This window comes from Bubalus kerabau, chromosome 21 (genome assembly GCF_029407905.1).
Source record: "Bubalus kerabau isolate K-KA32 ecotype Philippines breed swamp buffalo chromosome 21, PCC_UOA_SB_1v2, whole genome shotgun sequence".
In the NCBI taxonomy this organism is placed as follows: domain Eukaryota; kingdom Metazoa; phylum Chordata; class Mammalia; order Artiodactyla; family Bovidae; genus Bubalus; species Bubalus kerabau.
Window position 1 is genome coordinate 43,043,790 of NC_073644.1, and position 17,475 is coordinate 43,061,264.

The 17,475-nt window shown below is 41.1% G+C and overlaps 1 protein-coding gene across 7 annotated transcripts in view; it reads left to right on the forward strand.

The window, feature by feature from the left end:
• Positions 1 to 17,475, forward strand: part of ARHGAP28 (Rho GTPase activating protein 28) — a 141,340-nt gene that overhangs the window by 92,480 nt on the left and 31,385 nt on the right. For 5 of the 7 annotated variants that reach the window (XM_055559002.1, XM_055559004.1, XM_055559009.1 and 2 more), the window contains 7 exons: positions 415 to 507; positions 4,167 to 4,259; positions 9,373 to 9,462; positions 13,827 to 13,911; positions 16,326 to 16,468; positions 16,927 to 17,092; positions 17,194 to 17,285. In XM_055559002.1, the coding sequence (XP_055414977.1) occupies positions 415 to 507; positions 4,167 to 4,259; positions 9,373 to 9,462; positions 13,827 to 13,911; positions 16,326 to 16,468; positions 16,927 to 17,092; positions 17,194 to 17,285 (762 nt within the window). The remainder of the gene's footprint in view (positions 1 to 414; positions 508 to 4,166; positions 4,260 to 9,372; positions 9,463 to 13,826; positions 13,912 to 16,325; positions 16,469 to 16,926; positions 17,093 to 17,193; positions 17,286 to 17,475) is intronic. The other 2 variants (XM_055559003.1, XM_055559006.1) reach the window with 2 other exon arrangements.

Here is a 17,475-nt window from a genome sequence, read left to right on the forward strand (position 1 = left end):
AGAAATCTAACTTGGTAGAATTCCAGTTACCTCTCATGGTCTGGAAACGTTATATCATCACTCTTAGCTACTAGAGAGCCTGGGAAATTAATACTTTCTAATTGTACACAAACATTCCTGAAGAAAAAAATAAGACCCTATTAAGGAAGACAGGCAACTGGGTTTGGGGCCGGCGGTTGATTTACAGTGTCTTCCGCAGAGACCAGTGTCTTTCGCTGCACCTGGTGTGTGGTGAGGTCCCAGGACTGGCTGCCAAGTGGCCACCATGCAGTGCTGGGTGCACAGGCAGTCGTATCTGGGTGTCTCACCATGTCTGGATAAACGTGCACACTGTACGCATAACACATGATTGAATGCACAGTGACCCCTGGGAGAACATGCCTGAGTAAAAAAGCACTCTGTTTTTCTCAATAGCCAGATGAGTTTTGCTGTGTCCCAGCTCCTCTTCTGGATGTGAGCCCGGATGAAGAAAGGATGCCAACGGTCCCCTGCAGAAATGGTCAGCTGGTAAGACAAAGAGAGGGGTGCTCCCCTGCAGAAATGGTCAGCTGGTAAGACAGAGAGGGGTGCGAGTGCCTGGAGGTCAGAAGTGGTTACTTCAAGGCAACCTGGAAAATTTTAAGGGGAAAAAAAACAAACAAACTTGTAACAAGAAAGAAAAAAGGGTCTCAGACTCAGGAATGAATAATTAGATAGTTAAACTCACAAACAACGACGTGGCCTCCTTGTACCTACAGTGAGAAAAACAACCACAGCTGCGGCTGCCGGGAGTCAGGACTGGGGGAGGCCGTCAGCTGAGCCATTGTCCTCTCTGCTGAGTGCACACTGGAAAATTTTAGACTACCTTCTTTGAATCCTTCAGAATTAATTTAATTCTTACCGTAAGAAATATTTTGACATTTCAGTTATTTTCTAAATGTAAATCTGTCATGGGGACACGGCACTGCAGCCTCTGGAATGTGTCACAGTAAGGGGGAAAAACACACAATCTTGCACAGGAGGTAAATGCGCTTCACTAGAGCCCACCTCGCCCAGGTTAGTACAGAGTTTCAGAGTGCTGATTGAAGTTCAGAACTGCCACTGAGGCTATTTTAGCAAAAGAGAAGACTCTCAAGCTGTGGTCTGTACCTCCTGGCGTGAGGCTGGATCCTCTTACCGAGTACACCCTTCACCCTGAGAAGGACATGGGTTACTGACATCTGTCTCCACGTGGCCTCCTGGCAGCAAAAATCTACAGGGAGAGACTTGCTTCTCTGATGCTTCTATGTCTCCTTCTCCTTAGCCCTTTATTTTCCTCCCCAGCAAAGGGGGAGGGGTTCGGTGTCGGTCGAGGAGTGGCACGTGTACCATTCTTGATCTGATGAAGATGATGGTGACGATGATGTTTAGATTCTCTGCAGTTTCCTTTGCCCTTACATGTGTCTTATGTGGGGCACTCTGTCCGCACTTTACAGACCAGCCCCTTGTCCCTTCCATTTTCCTTCTCCATTTTCCCTTATCTTCTTTTCATTTCTTGCATTAAATTCACAAAGCTTTTAAGTTGTCTCTCACATTTCCCGTGTCTTTTTGTCCATTTGTTCTGTATGGTAGCAGATTTTGTCCACATCATCCTGTGGAAACCTATTTATAATTTTTGTAAAGAGTGGTTATAATTGGGTCCCTGTTGATTTTTAAACTCAGCAATCATCCTCGTAATTCAGAAGAACTCCTGCTTTTTGCACTGATTTACCCTTTCTTGTTATAGGTAGTCCTGACTGATGATTGAAGTAATCTCTCAAATCTCTCTGAAACTGTTACATCATCATAAGCCTTTTTCTCTTCCCTCGATTATCTCTTTCTCCCATAAAGTTTATCATTATCTGTATACTTCCTTTTTTTCCCAAAATCTTGGTTTTTCTCCATGGCTAACTTTTTTATACTGTTGATTTTTCTCCAGTGACTGATGATCCTTGGTGATTGGCTGGATTGCCTACTTAGTGACTTTTAGGACATGTCTTTGCTGTATGCTTTCTCTACCATTATATAGATGTTTTCCCAAAGAGCTCTTTATTGACTAAGAGGGCTGACTTTGGCTCCTTTGTAAGTCAGTAAGGTGTGTGAACAGTCTGCGAAGGGATGTTATTTTAACAGCATACATGGATGAGTCTGTGCATGTGTGTATGTGTAGACGTGTAAACATACACAGATAAATACATGCATGCGCATACCTTCAGTGTCAAAGGGAAAGTAACAGATGACATCATTCCCAGATAAAATTCATGTTTTCCTTTTACTTTCCCACCCATATCTTTCATGAAGGTCCAGAGTGACCTGATATTGAGGTCTATCATGGTCCCAACGCTCGGCATCCAGAAGGCTTTCCTCGGGTTTATGCCTGGCTTCTGTCTGCTGCTCAGTGTAAAGGGGGCTGTCGGGAGGTCTTTGGCCCCTTCACTGAGGAAACACCTCACACTGAATTTTCCTAGCTGTCACCCTGCAGCCTCGTGTCCTGTGTAATTATCAGTCTAAGTTTGGTTGTTCATTTGTCTGTTTTTTGTGGATTTGCCCTTTCCTTGCCAGCAGTGCTGTCTTATGCTCTTCTTGGGCTGAGAATTTCTCTATGATTATGAAGCAAATTATCTTTTACTTTCCAGGAATTTTTAACAATTGTTCATCTGTTAGGAGAGTACTTTGTTGGTTTTCAGTGCGCTTTGGAGCTGTACTTACAAAAATACGCCCTTTCTCTATTGGGAGTGGTTCACTCTCTGTTTTCCATGCTGACCTAAGTTTTCTTGTACCGCTTTTTAGCATTGTTTACACTTCCAAAGAGATGTGTATTCTTCACGTGAATAGCATACATACACACTGAGGGAGAGTTAGAAAATATGGAAAAAGAAGTTTCTAAGGGCTCATGTGAAAGTTTATTTCATTAATACCCAGCATGTTTAATTTTGCAAAGCATTGTTTTAATCATGGATAGGATATTTGCATCTTATTTTGGGAAATTTGCCGTTATATCACAAATGCTGCTAAAAAATCTTAGGGCATATACACAAGGCCTACAGAGCAGTGCATTACAGTTGGAATAGTCTCAAATACATTTGCTGCATAGTTGCATAGTAAAAAACCAGAGCCTTTCCAAGTCTCAGAGAATGGGAATGAAATATTTGGCTCAGTCATGTGTGTTTGTGAGATAATCGGTCTAATGTTTTTCTAGTTTCATAATTGAAAGAGCACTGAATGCTCTTGCTTTTGATTTGTAAATCATTCCAAAATATAGTCATAACGTCTGACTTTTAAGTAGCGTAGTTTTATCAGTAAGCTTCCTGACTTAGACAATTAGAGGTTTGTTTTCCTTACAAAATAAGGACTCTGAGGCTGGTATGACTAATACCTCTCTCATGGACCTACCAGTTTTTTAATCTTTCCATTGTGCTCCATGCAGGCTAATATTTAATGCTGAGGGAATTCTGGGCATCACACGTGTCATGTCCACGTCCTGGAAGAAGCATCAGTCAGCTTGATTCCGTCCACGTCAGCAAGAGAACACTAGCCTTCCCAGCTGTTCTCCCTAGTAGCATTTTAAGCAAAATCGCACTGGACCGAACCATCACAGGATCACACTTAGTCCTCGTAGACAGACACACAGCATCCTACAGCAAGGTCGTGATGTTCGTATGTTAGAGGAGAAAAGAAAAGCGAGTTTTGGCAGGCAGGTAGTGATGTCTGCTTTTGAGACTCATTTCTGTCCCAGTGCACGACACTTATGAGGATCAGCATCCTTTTGGAAGAACTGGTGAATGCTCTTACCGTTACATTTGAGTCCTTAACTCTGCATCTCCACAGGGCTGTGCCTTTAAACCGATTCCAGTGTAATGTGTAATTGAGTAAACCATCACACTGGGAAAGATGTGCATGCGTGCCAAGTCACTTCAGTCGTGTCCACCTCTTTGCGACCCTATGGACTGTAGCCCTCCAGGCTCCTCTGTCCATGGGGATTCTCCGGGCAAGAATACTGGAGTGGGTTGCCATGCCTTCCTCCAGAGGATCTTCTCAACCCAGGGATCGAACCCACTTCTGTTAAGTCTCCTCCATTGGCAGGCAGCTTCTTTATCACTTGCCCCACCTGGGAAGCCCTTATTGGGAAAGACGTGCCTGGATAAAAGTGACTTCACTTCTCTCCTTAGCCAGGTGATACCTGTGACAGCCATGCTAGCGAGCTGGATGGCGCCCGGGAGGGGAAAGCGCTGCCAGGAATCATCAAAGCCAGCGGCCCCTTGGTAAGTGATGGGGAGGACGGGGCGGCGGGGAGACGGCAGCCGGGCCTTCAAGACAACCGCACGAAACCTCAGCAGGGGCAGCATAAGAAAGGCAGCTGGACGAGCACAGCTGTCAGCTGCCGGCCTGCCTGTATTCGCAGGAAGCCATGAAGTGAGCCAAGTTTAATAGTTATAGCCACAAATAACTACATGCTCTATTAAAACAGACACAAAACCAAAACCAGTGAGGGTAGGCATTTCTTCATGACGGATTTAGTCCCTTTACATTTTTCTCAATTTTAAAATATTCTCCTGTGAGTGTCGGTTCCACTGGGTCCCAGGTCCACTGGATACGGGTGTCACGTCATGGGACAGCAGCACGTGTTGCCACCCTGCACCTTACTTCTGAGTGCAATCTTCACCCCAGGCGTCCAGGGCTCCCTTCCCTCCCCCACCACCTGCATGTCCCCAGAGCCACTCCCCACCCCCGACACTCCACTCCCCACTTACCTGGAGCAGACATCAGGCAAGCCCTGGGAGAAGGATCCAGCATCTGTCAGTTTATAGACAAGGAAGGTTGCTTTATTCATGGTTGAGCCAGACAGAGCCTTCTCTCACATCTGTTTTTACGTGCAGTTCTATCCTGAGCTATCTTTTCTCTCCCTTGGTGAAATGTATATACTTCATCTTTTCTTTACTGTTTCCATCCTCATATTCCTTAGGGGAGGGAATGCTGAATCCCAGAAGGTTCCCTCCTCCCTGCTGAGACGCTATTGGTAGTGTGACTTTTTTTTTTTCCGTTATGTTTGTTGATGCTACTAGGTTTTAGGAAAGAAAGGTTTGGTCATCTGAAGAGTCCATATAATATTTTATGATTTTGTTTATGTCCAGCGTGTTGGTTTTGCAATAAACTACTTACAATAAAGGAATTGTCTTTTATAATATATATATAATTGCCTATTGTCTATAAATTATATGAGGTTGAGTCTTGACTCTAAATCATAAATGCCACTAAATCCAGGCCTTTACAAAAGATTTATTTACAAAAAGGCTTAGAACCCACTCTACAATCCTCACAAACTACAAATCATTCGTGTAGATAAGAGAAAACATTTTCCTTATGTGTAGTTGACATAAATGAATTAGTCATTTGAGGTGTTAGTTAATTCAGAAGGCAAAGTAGTCGGGCTGGTTTATTTCCAGTGCCTTAAGTAAAAATCAAATAGCTACATTTGCTATTGATTTATAATTCACTGCAAAATACAATCATACCATCTGTTAAAAATGATCATTTACATCTGTGTTTGCTTTATAGAAAAGAAAATCTAAGAAACCTTGATTTAAACAAGTAGGAGTTTGTTTTAATCACAAGCGACTAACGGTGGGCAAATCAAGCTGGTACACCTACAGTACAGGGCAGTGCCAACCTTGGAGTGAGCTTCTGACTTTTTTCTTCCATGCTACCACCATAGCATGTGGATTTAATCCTTAAATTCACAAGATGGTTAGCAAACCCGTATTAGATGGCTCTTGCTTTGCTTGCATTGAATTTCAGTATCCTAAACTTTCTCTCACATTACTCTCTTTTGCTCAGATTTCTTCATCTTTATGCTCCGGGTTAGTAATTTTTTTCTTGGTCATGATTCTGTTATCTTGTTTAGCTTCTCTTACTCCTTATAAATTTCAGCAAACATATTCTTATTTCCCAAGAACAACTTTTTTCTCTGTGCTTTACCCATCATGGTAGCTGTAGGTTCTTGATTCATAGCAGCTATAGACTCTTGAAGATAATTATATTATTTGTAAGGAATGGGATTATTTCTGCCTGTTTTTTACTGTTATATATATTTAAAACAAGTGCCTGCATTTTAGGTATATAATTCAGTTCATTTTGAGAAGTGTTTTTACCTGTGTAATCACAGCCAGTCAAAACAGAGAACATTCCAGTCACCCTAGATGTTTCTCTCAGACCCTTTCCCACCCACTGTCCTCTTTCTCCGGCAGAGGCCAACTCTGTTGGGATTAGTACACACTCTTGTGTCTGGCTTCTTGCACACAAAATAATTTTAAGATTCATCCACTTGTTGCATGCGTTAGAAATGTAGTCCCTTTATCACTAACAGTAATCCATGGTGTAGATATACTGCTGTTGGTGTATCTTTTCACCTGATGATGGACATTTGGATTAGTTACACTTTTGATCCATTGTGAATAATGCCTCCATGAACATTCATTTGTAACAGTAGAAAGGATATGTACTCTCATTTCTCTTTGCTAAACACACAACATAATTCAGGTTGTTGGCCAACAAGCCACCCTCAGCCCCATCACCCTTAACTCTTAAATTCAGCAAGGAATAATTCAATAAATCAAAAATAACTGAATTCTGTCTTTTGGAGAAAGCTTCTATAGGCAGAAACACCAGCAACATAAACTCATTTCTTAATTTTTTATTGGCATATAGTTGCTTTACAAGGAACTAATATCTAAATGTGTATTTTAAGCAAGTTATCCTGAGAAAATAAATTGGAATAAATAGCTTTTTTACTAAAAAACTAAATAAATGTGTATTTTAAAGCAAGGATGTTGTCAACTAAAGCTTGGGCCTTGTGGGTGAGCTTATACAGAAAATTAAGACGACTATGTAGATTTCTTTTCAGTATCTTCAGTATCAACTAAGAAACAGATGTTTAGTTTTTCCCAGGTATTTCCCAAATGTAAACATCTTGTGTGGAGAACATGCTAGTTTCTGGAACGTGTAGCAGTAAGTGACACAAGCAGCGGAGTCTTGCCCAAGCGAGAGGACCATCTGAGGAGGGAAGCGCACGCCTCCAGGGGGGCCCTGCGGTGGGGAGGGAGGGACAGCAAGTGTCCCCCGGTTTACAGTGCAGGGAGAGCTTCTCCCCAAGACTGTGCGTCCTGGGTGTTTCTTCCTGTCCAGATCCCCAGCCCCTCCCTCACACCATCCCTGTCTATCAGAATCCTGTCACAGCAGGAGGGTAGGAGGACCCAACAAAGGGAAACAGAGCAGAAAGTGTTCAACAAAGTAGAAGATGCCAGCACACCCGCAGGGGACCACAGCCCCTGGGTCCGTAAAGTTCTTTGCAGTCATTGTGCAAGTCTTTATTGATTTTTGACTGATTACTGTAGGAAATTGCTGTATGTTTCCTCTGCAGCCATGTAGATTGATTTTTTTAAAAGGCCAAAATTGTTGATTGTGTGTTTTTGAGAGTGATTGGGGTGTACTTAACTTTAAAGAGGTAAAAGTGCATATAGGGTTCAGGTAGGTTAGTAAACACTCCCCAGATGCAAAACTAATGAAGGTCAAAGCTGATTTCATTTCTCCATCTCCCCTCCATGTCTTGTGTGGTCTCCCGAGTTGCCTCTCTCTTAGACCCCTCCTTCCTCAGTATCCATGAGGGATGGGTTCCAGGACTCCCTAGAATACCAAAATCCAGTGGTGCTCAAATCCCTTATATAAAATGATGTGGTACTAGCATATGACCTATACACACCTTCCCTAAACCATCTCTAGATCACTTGTAATCCTTATTACAATGTACATGCTATATAAATGGTTACTGGCATGTGCAAAACTCAAGCTTTAGCTTTTGGGAGCTTTCTGGGTTTTTTGTTTTTTCAGATATTTCAAACGTTATCTATCCATCTGGATTGGATGAATCTGCCAATGGAAAACCTGTGGAGACAGGGGGTCAAGTGTACCCAAACCAGGAACCCACCCACCCCAAAGCAGTTCATTTTATTTAGACTGAATTTGGGTTTTTTCCCTCAGATTATATTTAGGGGCTGTCTATATTTTAAGGAATGATTGACTGCTTCATCCCTGGTTTGTAAACAACTCTTGACTATCTGCTGGCGGCTCTTTCCTACTCTTTGTACATCATGTTGTTTTTATCTTCCCTGTCTGAAAAATTTTCTTTTATGCTGCTTTCAGTTAGAGGTTTTGTTTTACCAACCAGTTCTGTTTGCTTTTCATCTAGAAATGTCTATCAGTTCTGGAATTCTTTGCTGGTTTCCAATGCTGTTAAAAACCTGTTCCTTTAAAAATTTGTGTTTTTTTCCCATCATTTTTAGTAATTTGGGGTGAGAGGGGAGCTGGATGATGGTGAGTTTGCCATCATGACTTAAATTTCTTGCACTAGTTCTTGTGTTTTATTTGTTCCTTTGAAGAAAAAAAAATAGCCCTTTGTTCATTTTTTAAAATAACACATACCATCCAGAAAATTCAGAAAATATGGTCAATCAAGATGAGTGACAGTTTTTTAAAAGACAAAATATCATGTCTTTTCATAAGTATCAAGTATATTTGATTTTGCAGTGAAAGAAAAGAATATTCATGTCTTAAATTTCAGTAACACCACTGTACATTAAAGCAAAAATCTTCGAAGTTTATAAATGAAAAAGCATTTTGGTACTATTGCTACTGAATTCTAATCATTGCAAAAAGAAGTCTTAGAATATAGTAAAAAAAAATAATAAGATTAGACAAGTTTGTGTTTAGCTGCATGTAATAGGAAAGTAGGAGTTGCTTTGTTTCACGTGGAGATGATTATGAGGGATGGTCCAGGACTGACAAGGCAGCCACGTGATGCTCTCAGCACAGACCTACCCATATATGGCCTCCAGCATCCTCTCTGGAGCCAGACACCTGCAGACCCTGTGAAGCATGTAGCAGCTGACCCTCCTCTTTTCAGTCAGGAAACACTTACCTTTTCTGAAAACACTCTTGGTAAAATTACACTGAAATTACACCTCATTGACCGCATTTGTCACATGGTCACTTTTAGCTGCAAAGAAGCCTGGAAATCAAGTTCTTTGGTTTAACATCTAGCTCCCTGGAACAAAACTAAGATATTGTTCAGGAAGACGGAGTTTGTGGCAGATGATAGCAGGGTCTGCTGAAGGGGCCGGGGTCTGCCAGAAGGCCCGGCCTTCCGGTGGCTCACAGTGATGATCCCTGAGGGGCTGCTGCAGTTCCCCACCCCCTCCCCCCCGCAGTCACAGCTTTGTGTATTGCCACATGTATCTACATGCATACACGTGGTGGAATACACACAAACATGATAGAAAGCATTTGCCTAAATAAGAACTGTGCTCTCATTTCTCCATTTAGCCAGATGGTGCTTCTCTCAACAGTAGTACCCTGTCAGATGGGTCCCAGGATGAAGAATGGAGTTTTACTGTTCCCAGGAGTGGCTCCATGGTAAGTCATCACCTGCCCAGACAGTTGCGTGTCAGGGAAAAATTGCAGGTTCAAGGCAATAAGAAGCAATTTCTTCAAACAGATGAAATGAACTTCAGCTAGCGTTGTAAGGAAACCACAGCTGCCAGTGGACCCACCAACGTGGAATGATTAGGAAGAAGGCAAATCAAAACACTGGGGAATGACTAGATCTCATTTTGAAAGAGGACTCCATGAATTAATGCCAATGCGATGTTCTTTACGAGGATCAAACATGGAGAAATTTGTTATTCTCTGATGTAAATATATAATCTGTAAAAACTGTTAGGTATAGTTTTATGTCAAGGCCTAGCATTATTGTAGCCATAATGCTTTGATTAATTTTTCAGTGGGTAGGGTCTGGGGGTTATATTCCTTTCTTCGACCATCTTGTATGAATTTGATAATGTGTATTTGTTCTAGCAAAACATCCAGTTCAGTATATGTTGGTGTGTGTGTGTGTACATAAATATATAGTTATATATAATATATTTATTTATTTAGGTGCATAATTTTAGCATTTTCTATGCAGTGTGCTATTCTTTTTCTTCCTAAGATTTATGTCTTTTATGTCAATCAGAATGTAAATACTTGCCTGTGTGGGCAATATTTTTTTTAAAGTCACTACCTTTACTTAATTAAGCCTACTTTTTCTATTAAAATAATATAATATAAATCATATTAATTTATTTAATCTTAATTATTTTTTTCATTCATTCTTGGGTCGACTTGGACAAGTTTTTCTAGTCTCTTAGATTATAGACCTATTTCATTTCTTTTTCAACTTTCTTACTTGCATTTAAGGTTAAGAAGTAATCTGAATACTTTGGCTATTCTCATGGTTTTTGGAATTTATTACTCTCACTGTCTTTAATATTTAGTTTATAATTTCAGATGTGATTCAGTATTTAATCTGCGATGTCATCGAATTGCCTTTAAATTCACGTTTGGATAGATGTTGTAGTTGTTTTTTAATTTCAAAGCTGGTTGCATATTCGTCCATGAATGTGAGTTATTTAAGTTCATCTCTGGGGAATTTGGCACAAAGTGGTTACAAGAGGTGGATTTCTCCGTTCTGATCTCAGGTGCAGAATAGGAATATGGTAGCCATGTTTTCTGTAATGACTCCAACACAGGCAGCTTTAGTATCTCGAATTACAAAACGTAGATTCACACCATGAGAAAACACCCAGCTACCAGTCAGGACAGTGAGGAACATATTAGTTGATAAATTTCTCCTTTAAGTAAGTAACATGAGAAATATTTGGTATGGTGATTCTTCAATGTGAAGGAAATAAGCCATAGTCAAAGTCTAGTTTTAAGGGAACTCACATAGCTCAGTTGATAAAGAATTTGCCTGCAATGCAGGAGACCTGATTTCGATTCCTGGGTCGGGAAGATCCTCCTGGAGAAGAAAATGGCACCCCACTCCAGTAGTCTTGCCTGGAGAATCTCATGGACAGAGGAACCCGGCAGGCCACAGTTCATGGGATCATAAGAGTCGGACATGATTTAGCAACCAAACCACCAAGCAGATAGAGCTAACCTTCTACATCTTGGAATTTAAAATACTAATCCTGCAGCCTTGACTGTGATGTCCCAGTGTAGTAGGATTTGGGCAGCAGGGCGAGCCCTGATGGCTGCGTGTCTTTGCCACTCTTAAACCAGCTGAGGCCCCAGTGGAAAAGTCTCATGGCTGGGATTGTAGGGAGATGGCAGGATCCATTATGGACAAGCCAGAGAAGTTTGTTTTAAGTGGGAGTGGCATATATGTTTGAAATACTTTAAAATCACTAAAAAAATTTTTTAAGATTCTAATACTAATATGTTTAATGAGTAAAGGGATGTTTTAAAACTATGAATGAAAAAAAACAAAACAAAACATGAATACCAAGCACTGAGCCTTTCCCTTCAATGTGTTTCAAAACTCCTGGTCCCTTTGTTGGCAGTGAGATCTTCCTTTTCATTTTCACCAAGTCATTCTCCTGCTTTAATACATAAGAAAAGAATGCTCTTCTGTTTGTTTTGTTCTGCTGTGTTTTAACCCTTATGAGTCTGAGTCTAAGCACCTTTACCTGGCTTTAACTCCTGGCAAATCAGGCTCTCCATTGATCCTCTCATGAAGCCGAAATGCTTCAGATTTCCACACCTGGAATTTATAATTCCATGCCTGGCCTGAATGCTTTGCCCACCTCCCTGCCTTTTAAGTCCTTTTCATCATTCCTTGAGTTCCAGCACAGGATCAACAACCTCTTCAGAGAGACCTTTTGGGCAGCACCTCCTTGCTTTCCATTACTCTCCAGCAAACACTTGTATTTTAGTGTAGAAATTCACTCTTAGCAGTGGACTGTGTTTTAATAATGTTCCATAAATGTTACTCTCTTCTCATTATAAATAGCTGAAGAGCAAGGGTCACAATTTAAATTTCTTCTTCCCCCAGGAAAGTCGCAGAGTCATTTACATTGCAAAGAGCGGGCCCTTGTTCAATACTGTAGGCTGGCTGGAGGCCATTTAAACCTAAGGAGCAGATGGCACCTCCACTCTACAGATCTTTAAATTGACATTTAGTCGTTTAAGCTGCCCAAGCCCAGCATGAATGTCGATTTTTCAGGAGCATTCTCTACTATAGATGAGTTATTTCAAAGTTTAATGAAGTATTGCTCTGTAGGAAAACTTAAGGAAACCACTGAAAGGTGTTCCACATCGTTTTTGAAGATTTTGTTGTGGGGTAATCTTTATTCTGTGGTGTTAGTTTTTAGAGCCACCAAATATATACTTGGGCATCAGTGTTAAAATAATTGGGTATGCCTTCGCATTCTGTTTACATAATAAGATATGTCATCTCTTTGGCATAAAGTAGGGAAAAGAGAAACGAAGTTCAGCATTCGCCATTCCTTTGTGCAGTTTGTAGTGGTGATGGTTTAGCCGCTAAGTCCTTTCTGACTCTTGCGACCCCATGGACTGTAGCCCACCAGGCTCCTCTGTCCATGGGATTTCCCAGGCTAGAACACTGGAGTGGGTTGCCATTTCCTTCTCCAGTTCACATCATATTGCTGAATAAATATGAGAATAAAAGAAACACCACCAGGTTCTGGGGAAAAAAGAACAGACTTATGTATAAAGAGCATATAAAGGATTCTTGATGGAGTAGCCAATTTTCACCCCCAACGTACTCATGGTTGATAACTTCCACAGTAAAATTCATATTCGTAGAAATAGTGGAATTTGTGTAAAGTTTTTACTAGTACCCACCTCAAGGAGCCTGACGGGCTATATTCCTTGGCGTTGCAAGAGTTGGATATGACTTAGCAAGTAAACCGCCACCAACATCCAATCTGAATAGTAACGCCAAACTCTAGGAAGATACATACCCAGCTTCTGATAACATTGCAGGGGAGTGCAGCAGTGTGGCAGGATCACAGTGAAGAAAATAGCAAATTAATTAGGAGAGGACACAACTAGAAAACATGCTGAACCCTTTGGTAGTAATTATCCCTCTGTATTTTGTCATGAAGAACTTAACGTATTAGTATATTAATAGTAGCTAACCCTCATACAGTAGTCTCTGTGCATCAGATGTTGTCCCATGTGATTTATAGTCATTTAAAATTCATAAAAACTTGTGGAAATATGTTCTTTTATCATTTTCATTTTACAGACCAGGGAGACTAATAGAGAGTTCTGTAACTTGAAGTCATGTGAAGTGGAAGAGCCAGGATTAGAATCCAGGCAGCCTGGCTCCCGCATCCCTTCTGTTAACCATCTAGTTATGGCATGACTTAGGGTTTATGACCAAAATGTATGACCAGCTGCATCAAGAATAACAAGTACAGGGACTCCCTGGTGGTCCAGTAGTTGAGACTTTGCCTTCCAATGCAGGGAGTGCAGGTTCGATCCCTGATCAGGGAACTGAGATCCCATGTGCCTTTCAGTCAAAAATAAAAATAAAAACATAAAAACAGAAGCAATGTTGTAACAAATTCAATAAAGGCTTTAAAAATGGTCCACATCAAAAATTCTTTAAAAAGCCAGAATGATAACATAATCGTCAAACAATGTGATTGCAAGTTTTGTCATTTCTGCATGTTAGGAAACATACGCCAGTAAACACTTGAGGAGGCGTGGTTATTCTGACCTTGGCTTAGTTCTCTTGAGAAAACTGTGTGGGCTGTACAGGTCTGAAGTGAGTGAGAAAACAGGAAAGCAGATGCCAGCCCTTCATGGAATCAAGAATTGCTTTTTGGTGAGGTCGTTCTAACACACCGCCCAACATGAGTCAGGTTGAAGTGCAGGGTGGCCTGCATTCCTGGTGAACTGCTCTGTGTCCGTCTTCCCTTGGTCCACAGTCCATCCTGGAGGCCATTCCAGACGTGCCAGTTCATTCCAACGGCGCGGCAGACCCTGGACGGTCGGCGCGGAACGCGGCAAGTGGTGAGTGACACAGCCTTCTCAGCCTGTGTGAGGTTTTGCTTTTGTGCCAACGCTCACTTCGGTGAGCAGTGGGTTTCTGAAGCAAAGTATATGTGTCTTTTTCTCCCCTTTCTGATTTCCATCACCCCGGACCTCTGCTCCCTCTACCTCCGAACACCCCATCCTGTCACACCCAGTAGTCACATTGCAAGCAGAATCGTTTCCACCTTGACGACCACTGTATCATTTAGAAACTACTCACTCAGGCAGTGCCTTTAGTTTGGGGTCTCTTTTATAGGTAACCTGGATCTGCTGAACAGCATCAAGCAGGCCGGAAAGAACCGCCTTCTGAAAATCTCTAGTTATGCTCAAGTATATGCAGCACCAGAGACACTTGTGATGTTTCCTTACAAAATAACAGGGTGAACGTTTAATGGGGCCTCCTCCACTTGAGAGCTGGGTACTCTCCGTGGGTTCAGAGTGGAATCTCAAATCCTCCTTGTAGGAAATAGGTCCCCTTTAGGCCACAGTTTTGTGGTTCCCCAAAGGTCCCCCTAAAGATACACGCTCCTCTCAGGCACAACAGAGCTCCATACTTTGAGTGTTTGCTTCAAAATTCAAATAAGTTGAGGTGCTGAAATGTTCTAACATCGATCAATGGTTACCCAATGCTGCAAATATGCTAAAAATCATTGACTATGCACTTCAAATAAGTAATTGTTGGGCATGTGGATTACGTTTTAATAAAACCGTTATCAAAACAAATTAAAGATAATGGATTTACCATAAATTATTCCACATCATTCTGTTTGCTGCCGTGTTGTTATTCAGTTCGAATCGTACCACTGAGAGGTAAAAGTCCTCTTGGAGTAGTCCAGTGATTTGACGCCTCAGCCTGTATAATCACCACTGTCCAAAGAATCTGCCCATAGATCCTTAAGAATTTAGAGTCTTGGGACTTCCCTGGTGGTCCAGTGGTTAAGAATCCACCTTGCAATGCAGTGGACGCAGGTTTGACCCCTGGTCTAGAAACTAAGATCCCACATGCCACGTACCGTAGCTACTGCACTCGGACTCCGCAATGAAAGATCCTGCATGCCACAAGTTGAGTCGACACAGCCAAATAAATATTTTAAAAAGAAGAACAAGTAGTTAGAGTCTTATCTAACAATTAACTATTACTCTGATTTGAATGCAAGCCTCTGTATAATGTGTGAAAATCATAACTTTGCCTTGTTATTTTCTGAATTCTTACTGGATCCATTTATTGTGTTTTAAATCAATATTATTTTTTAGAATTTTAGATCTGTTGCTTTACAAATTTCTCCACTAAACTTTTAATTGAGATAAACTAGGTCTTCTATTATTTCTGTCTGTTGCTTCTTTTGTTCTATTGGGCTTTCTTTTAGTTACTGTTTATAGAAGGGGGTGGGCTTCCCAGGTCAGTGGTAAAGAATCTACCTGCCAATGGAGGAGATGCAGGTTCGATCCCCAGGTCAGGAAGATCCTCTGGAGAAGGAAATGGCAACCCACTCCAGTATTCTGGCTGGAAAATCCCATGGACAGAGGAGCCTAGTGGGCTGCAGTCCATGAGATTGCAAAGAGTTGGACAACGATTTAATATAGAAGAGGGTAAAGCTGATGAGTTCTTTTTTTGTCGTCAAATAATTCTTTTCATGACATAGGAACAATTTTGCCAGGCAATAAAACAAGATGGCAAGCCAGACTCTCAGTCAAAAATCAGATTTAGGATTCCTCAAGTGATTTCCTTTGCTTTTGGTAAGGAATCTATTGTCTTAATTTCAAACTTGAGAGAAACAGGTATAGGGGACAGGATTTGTCACCCATTCATCTCCATCCAAGACCAGAAAACCAGGACAGAGTCACAGGAATCAGGATTAATTCACCTGAACAAATCTCACAGTGAAGGGCAAACTGGATTGGAACAAATCTGAAGCGGCATAGTCCCACAGTTTGGGATAAAAACCCAAGAGGAGTGAAAGCAGGCAGAACTTTTCTGTGGGGCCTCCACCCTTCCTCCTCCTGCTTTAAGCTTTTGCTTCCCCAGTAGCAGCAGTATTGAGTATGGATAGACGTCATTGCATAAGAGTACATAGAAACATTCTGTTATGGACTTTCTAATAATCTAATAATCTTCAGTGCTTTTCATGAGACATTAACCTCTAAAATTAAAAAAATCAGATTAAATAGGAAGTTGGCATAACGATTGTAGAAGCTTGTTCATATGGAAGTCTGATGATACTGCATTAATTGTTTAACCGAGATCATTCTAAGTGAGTCTGTTGCTTTTCCAGGGATGTAAACATTTTAATATGCTTGTGGATTAACTCATCAATATTTTATGCTTATTTTACAGTCAATGCTATTGATCAATTAAATGGCATATTAAATATTCCACATCCTTTGTTCTTTAGATGATGAATATCTGGAAAAAAGCATTCCGGTAGAAGCTGAAGAGCTGTCCTTTGAAGTATCATATTCAGAAAAGCTAACACAGGCTCCAAAAAGGAACAGATTTAAGAAGTTAGATTTTAAGAAAGAAGACTATGTTTTACCTGTAAGTAAAACGTGGAAATGGAGAATATAGCAATGGCATTGTCTTCAAAATGAGAGTAGGATTATTTGGCACTTCCTGTGCATTTTGGTTTTTTAAGGAAATTTTTAATTACCTAAATTTGACATTTAAGATAGAATGGCTATTGTCTCAGGAAGCACGTGCCGTCAGTTTCAATAGGGGAATTACCTGCACTCTGTACATCACATTTGTGATGATGATATTATAATATACTTCAGGTGACTGTTTTGCGTTTGGTTTAGTGTAGTTGTGATCATCAGAGGTTCTAACAGTCATATTCATAACCTTTCTGTGGCACAGCACGCGCCTCAGATATCTTTTGTTGTGAATAGCAAGCATGTCAGGCTGTACAGATTTGGAAGATCCAGGTCTCCTTTGAATGAAGGTATAATAATTTTCCTTTGCCATAAAAAAATAAATATCCTCAATATGTATTTTAGAAATTTGTTGTTCAGAAAACCAGATTTGGCCTAACCAAAGCAGAAGATCTGTCTGCAGAAGACATGAAGAAAATCCGCCATCTCTCTCTGATTGAATTGACGGCCTTTTTTGATGCCTTTCGAATTCAGCTGAAAAGAAACAAAACAGAGAAAGTCAAAGGACGAGGTACTGAGACTTACTCTGACTCTAACATTTTGACACACGGGAATAAGACAGTGCTTTCTTTTCTGACTCTTTTTTTCTCTCCCTGCTGTTTTACAATGAAGACAGTGGGATTTTTGGAGTTCCCCTCACAGTCCTGCTAGAAAATGACCGAAGGAAAGACTCTGGGGTCAAAGTTCCCCTTGTGTTACAAAAGGTGAGTTCGGTGTACATAACTGGGGAGTTCATAGAGCTCTGTGCTTGTAGCATGCTATTCGGAAACCCACCGATGAATATTCTTAGATCTAAAGACACGAAGGCCCCTTTAGGACTTGGGTTTCTGTGACTCTCGGCTTCCCTCCTCTCATCCATGTGACATCTAAGGCGCCTGGGTGTGTTTGCCTTGC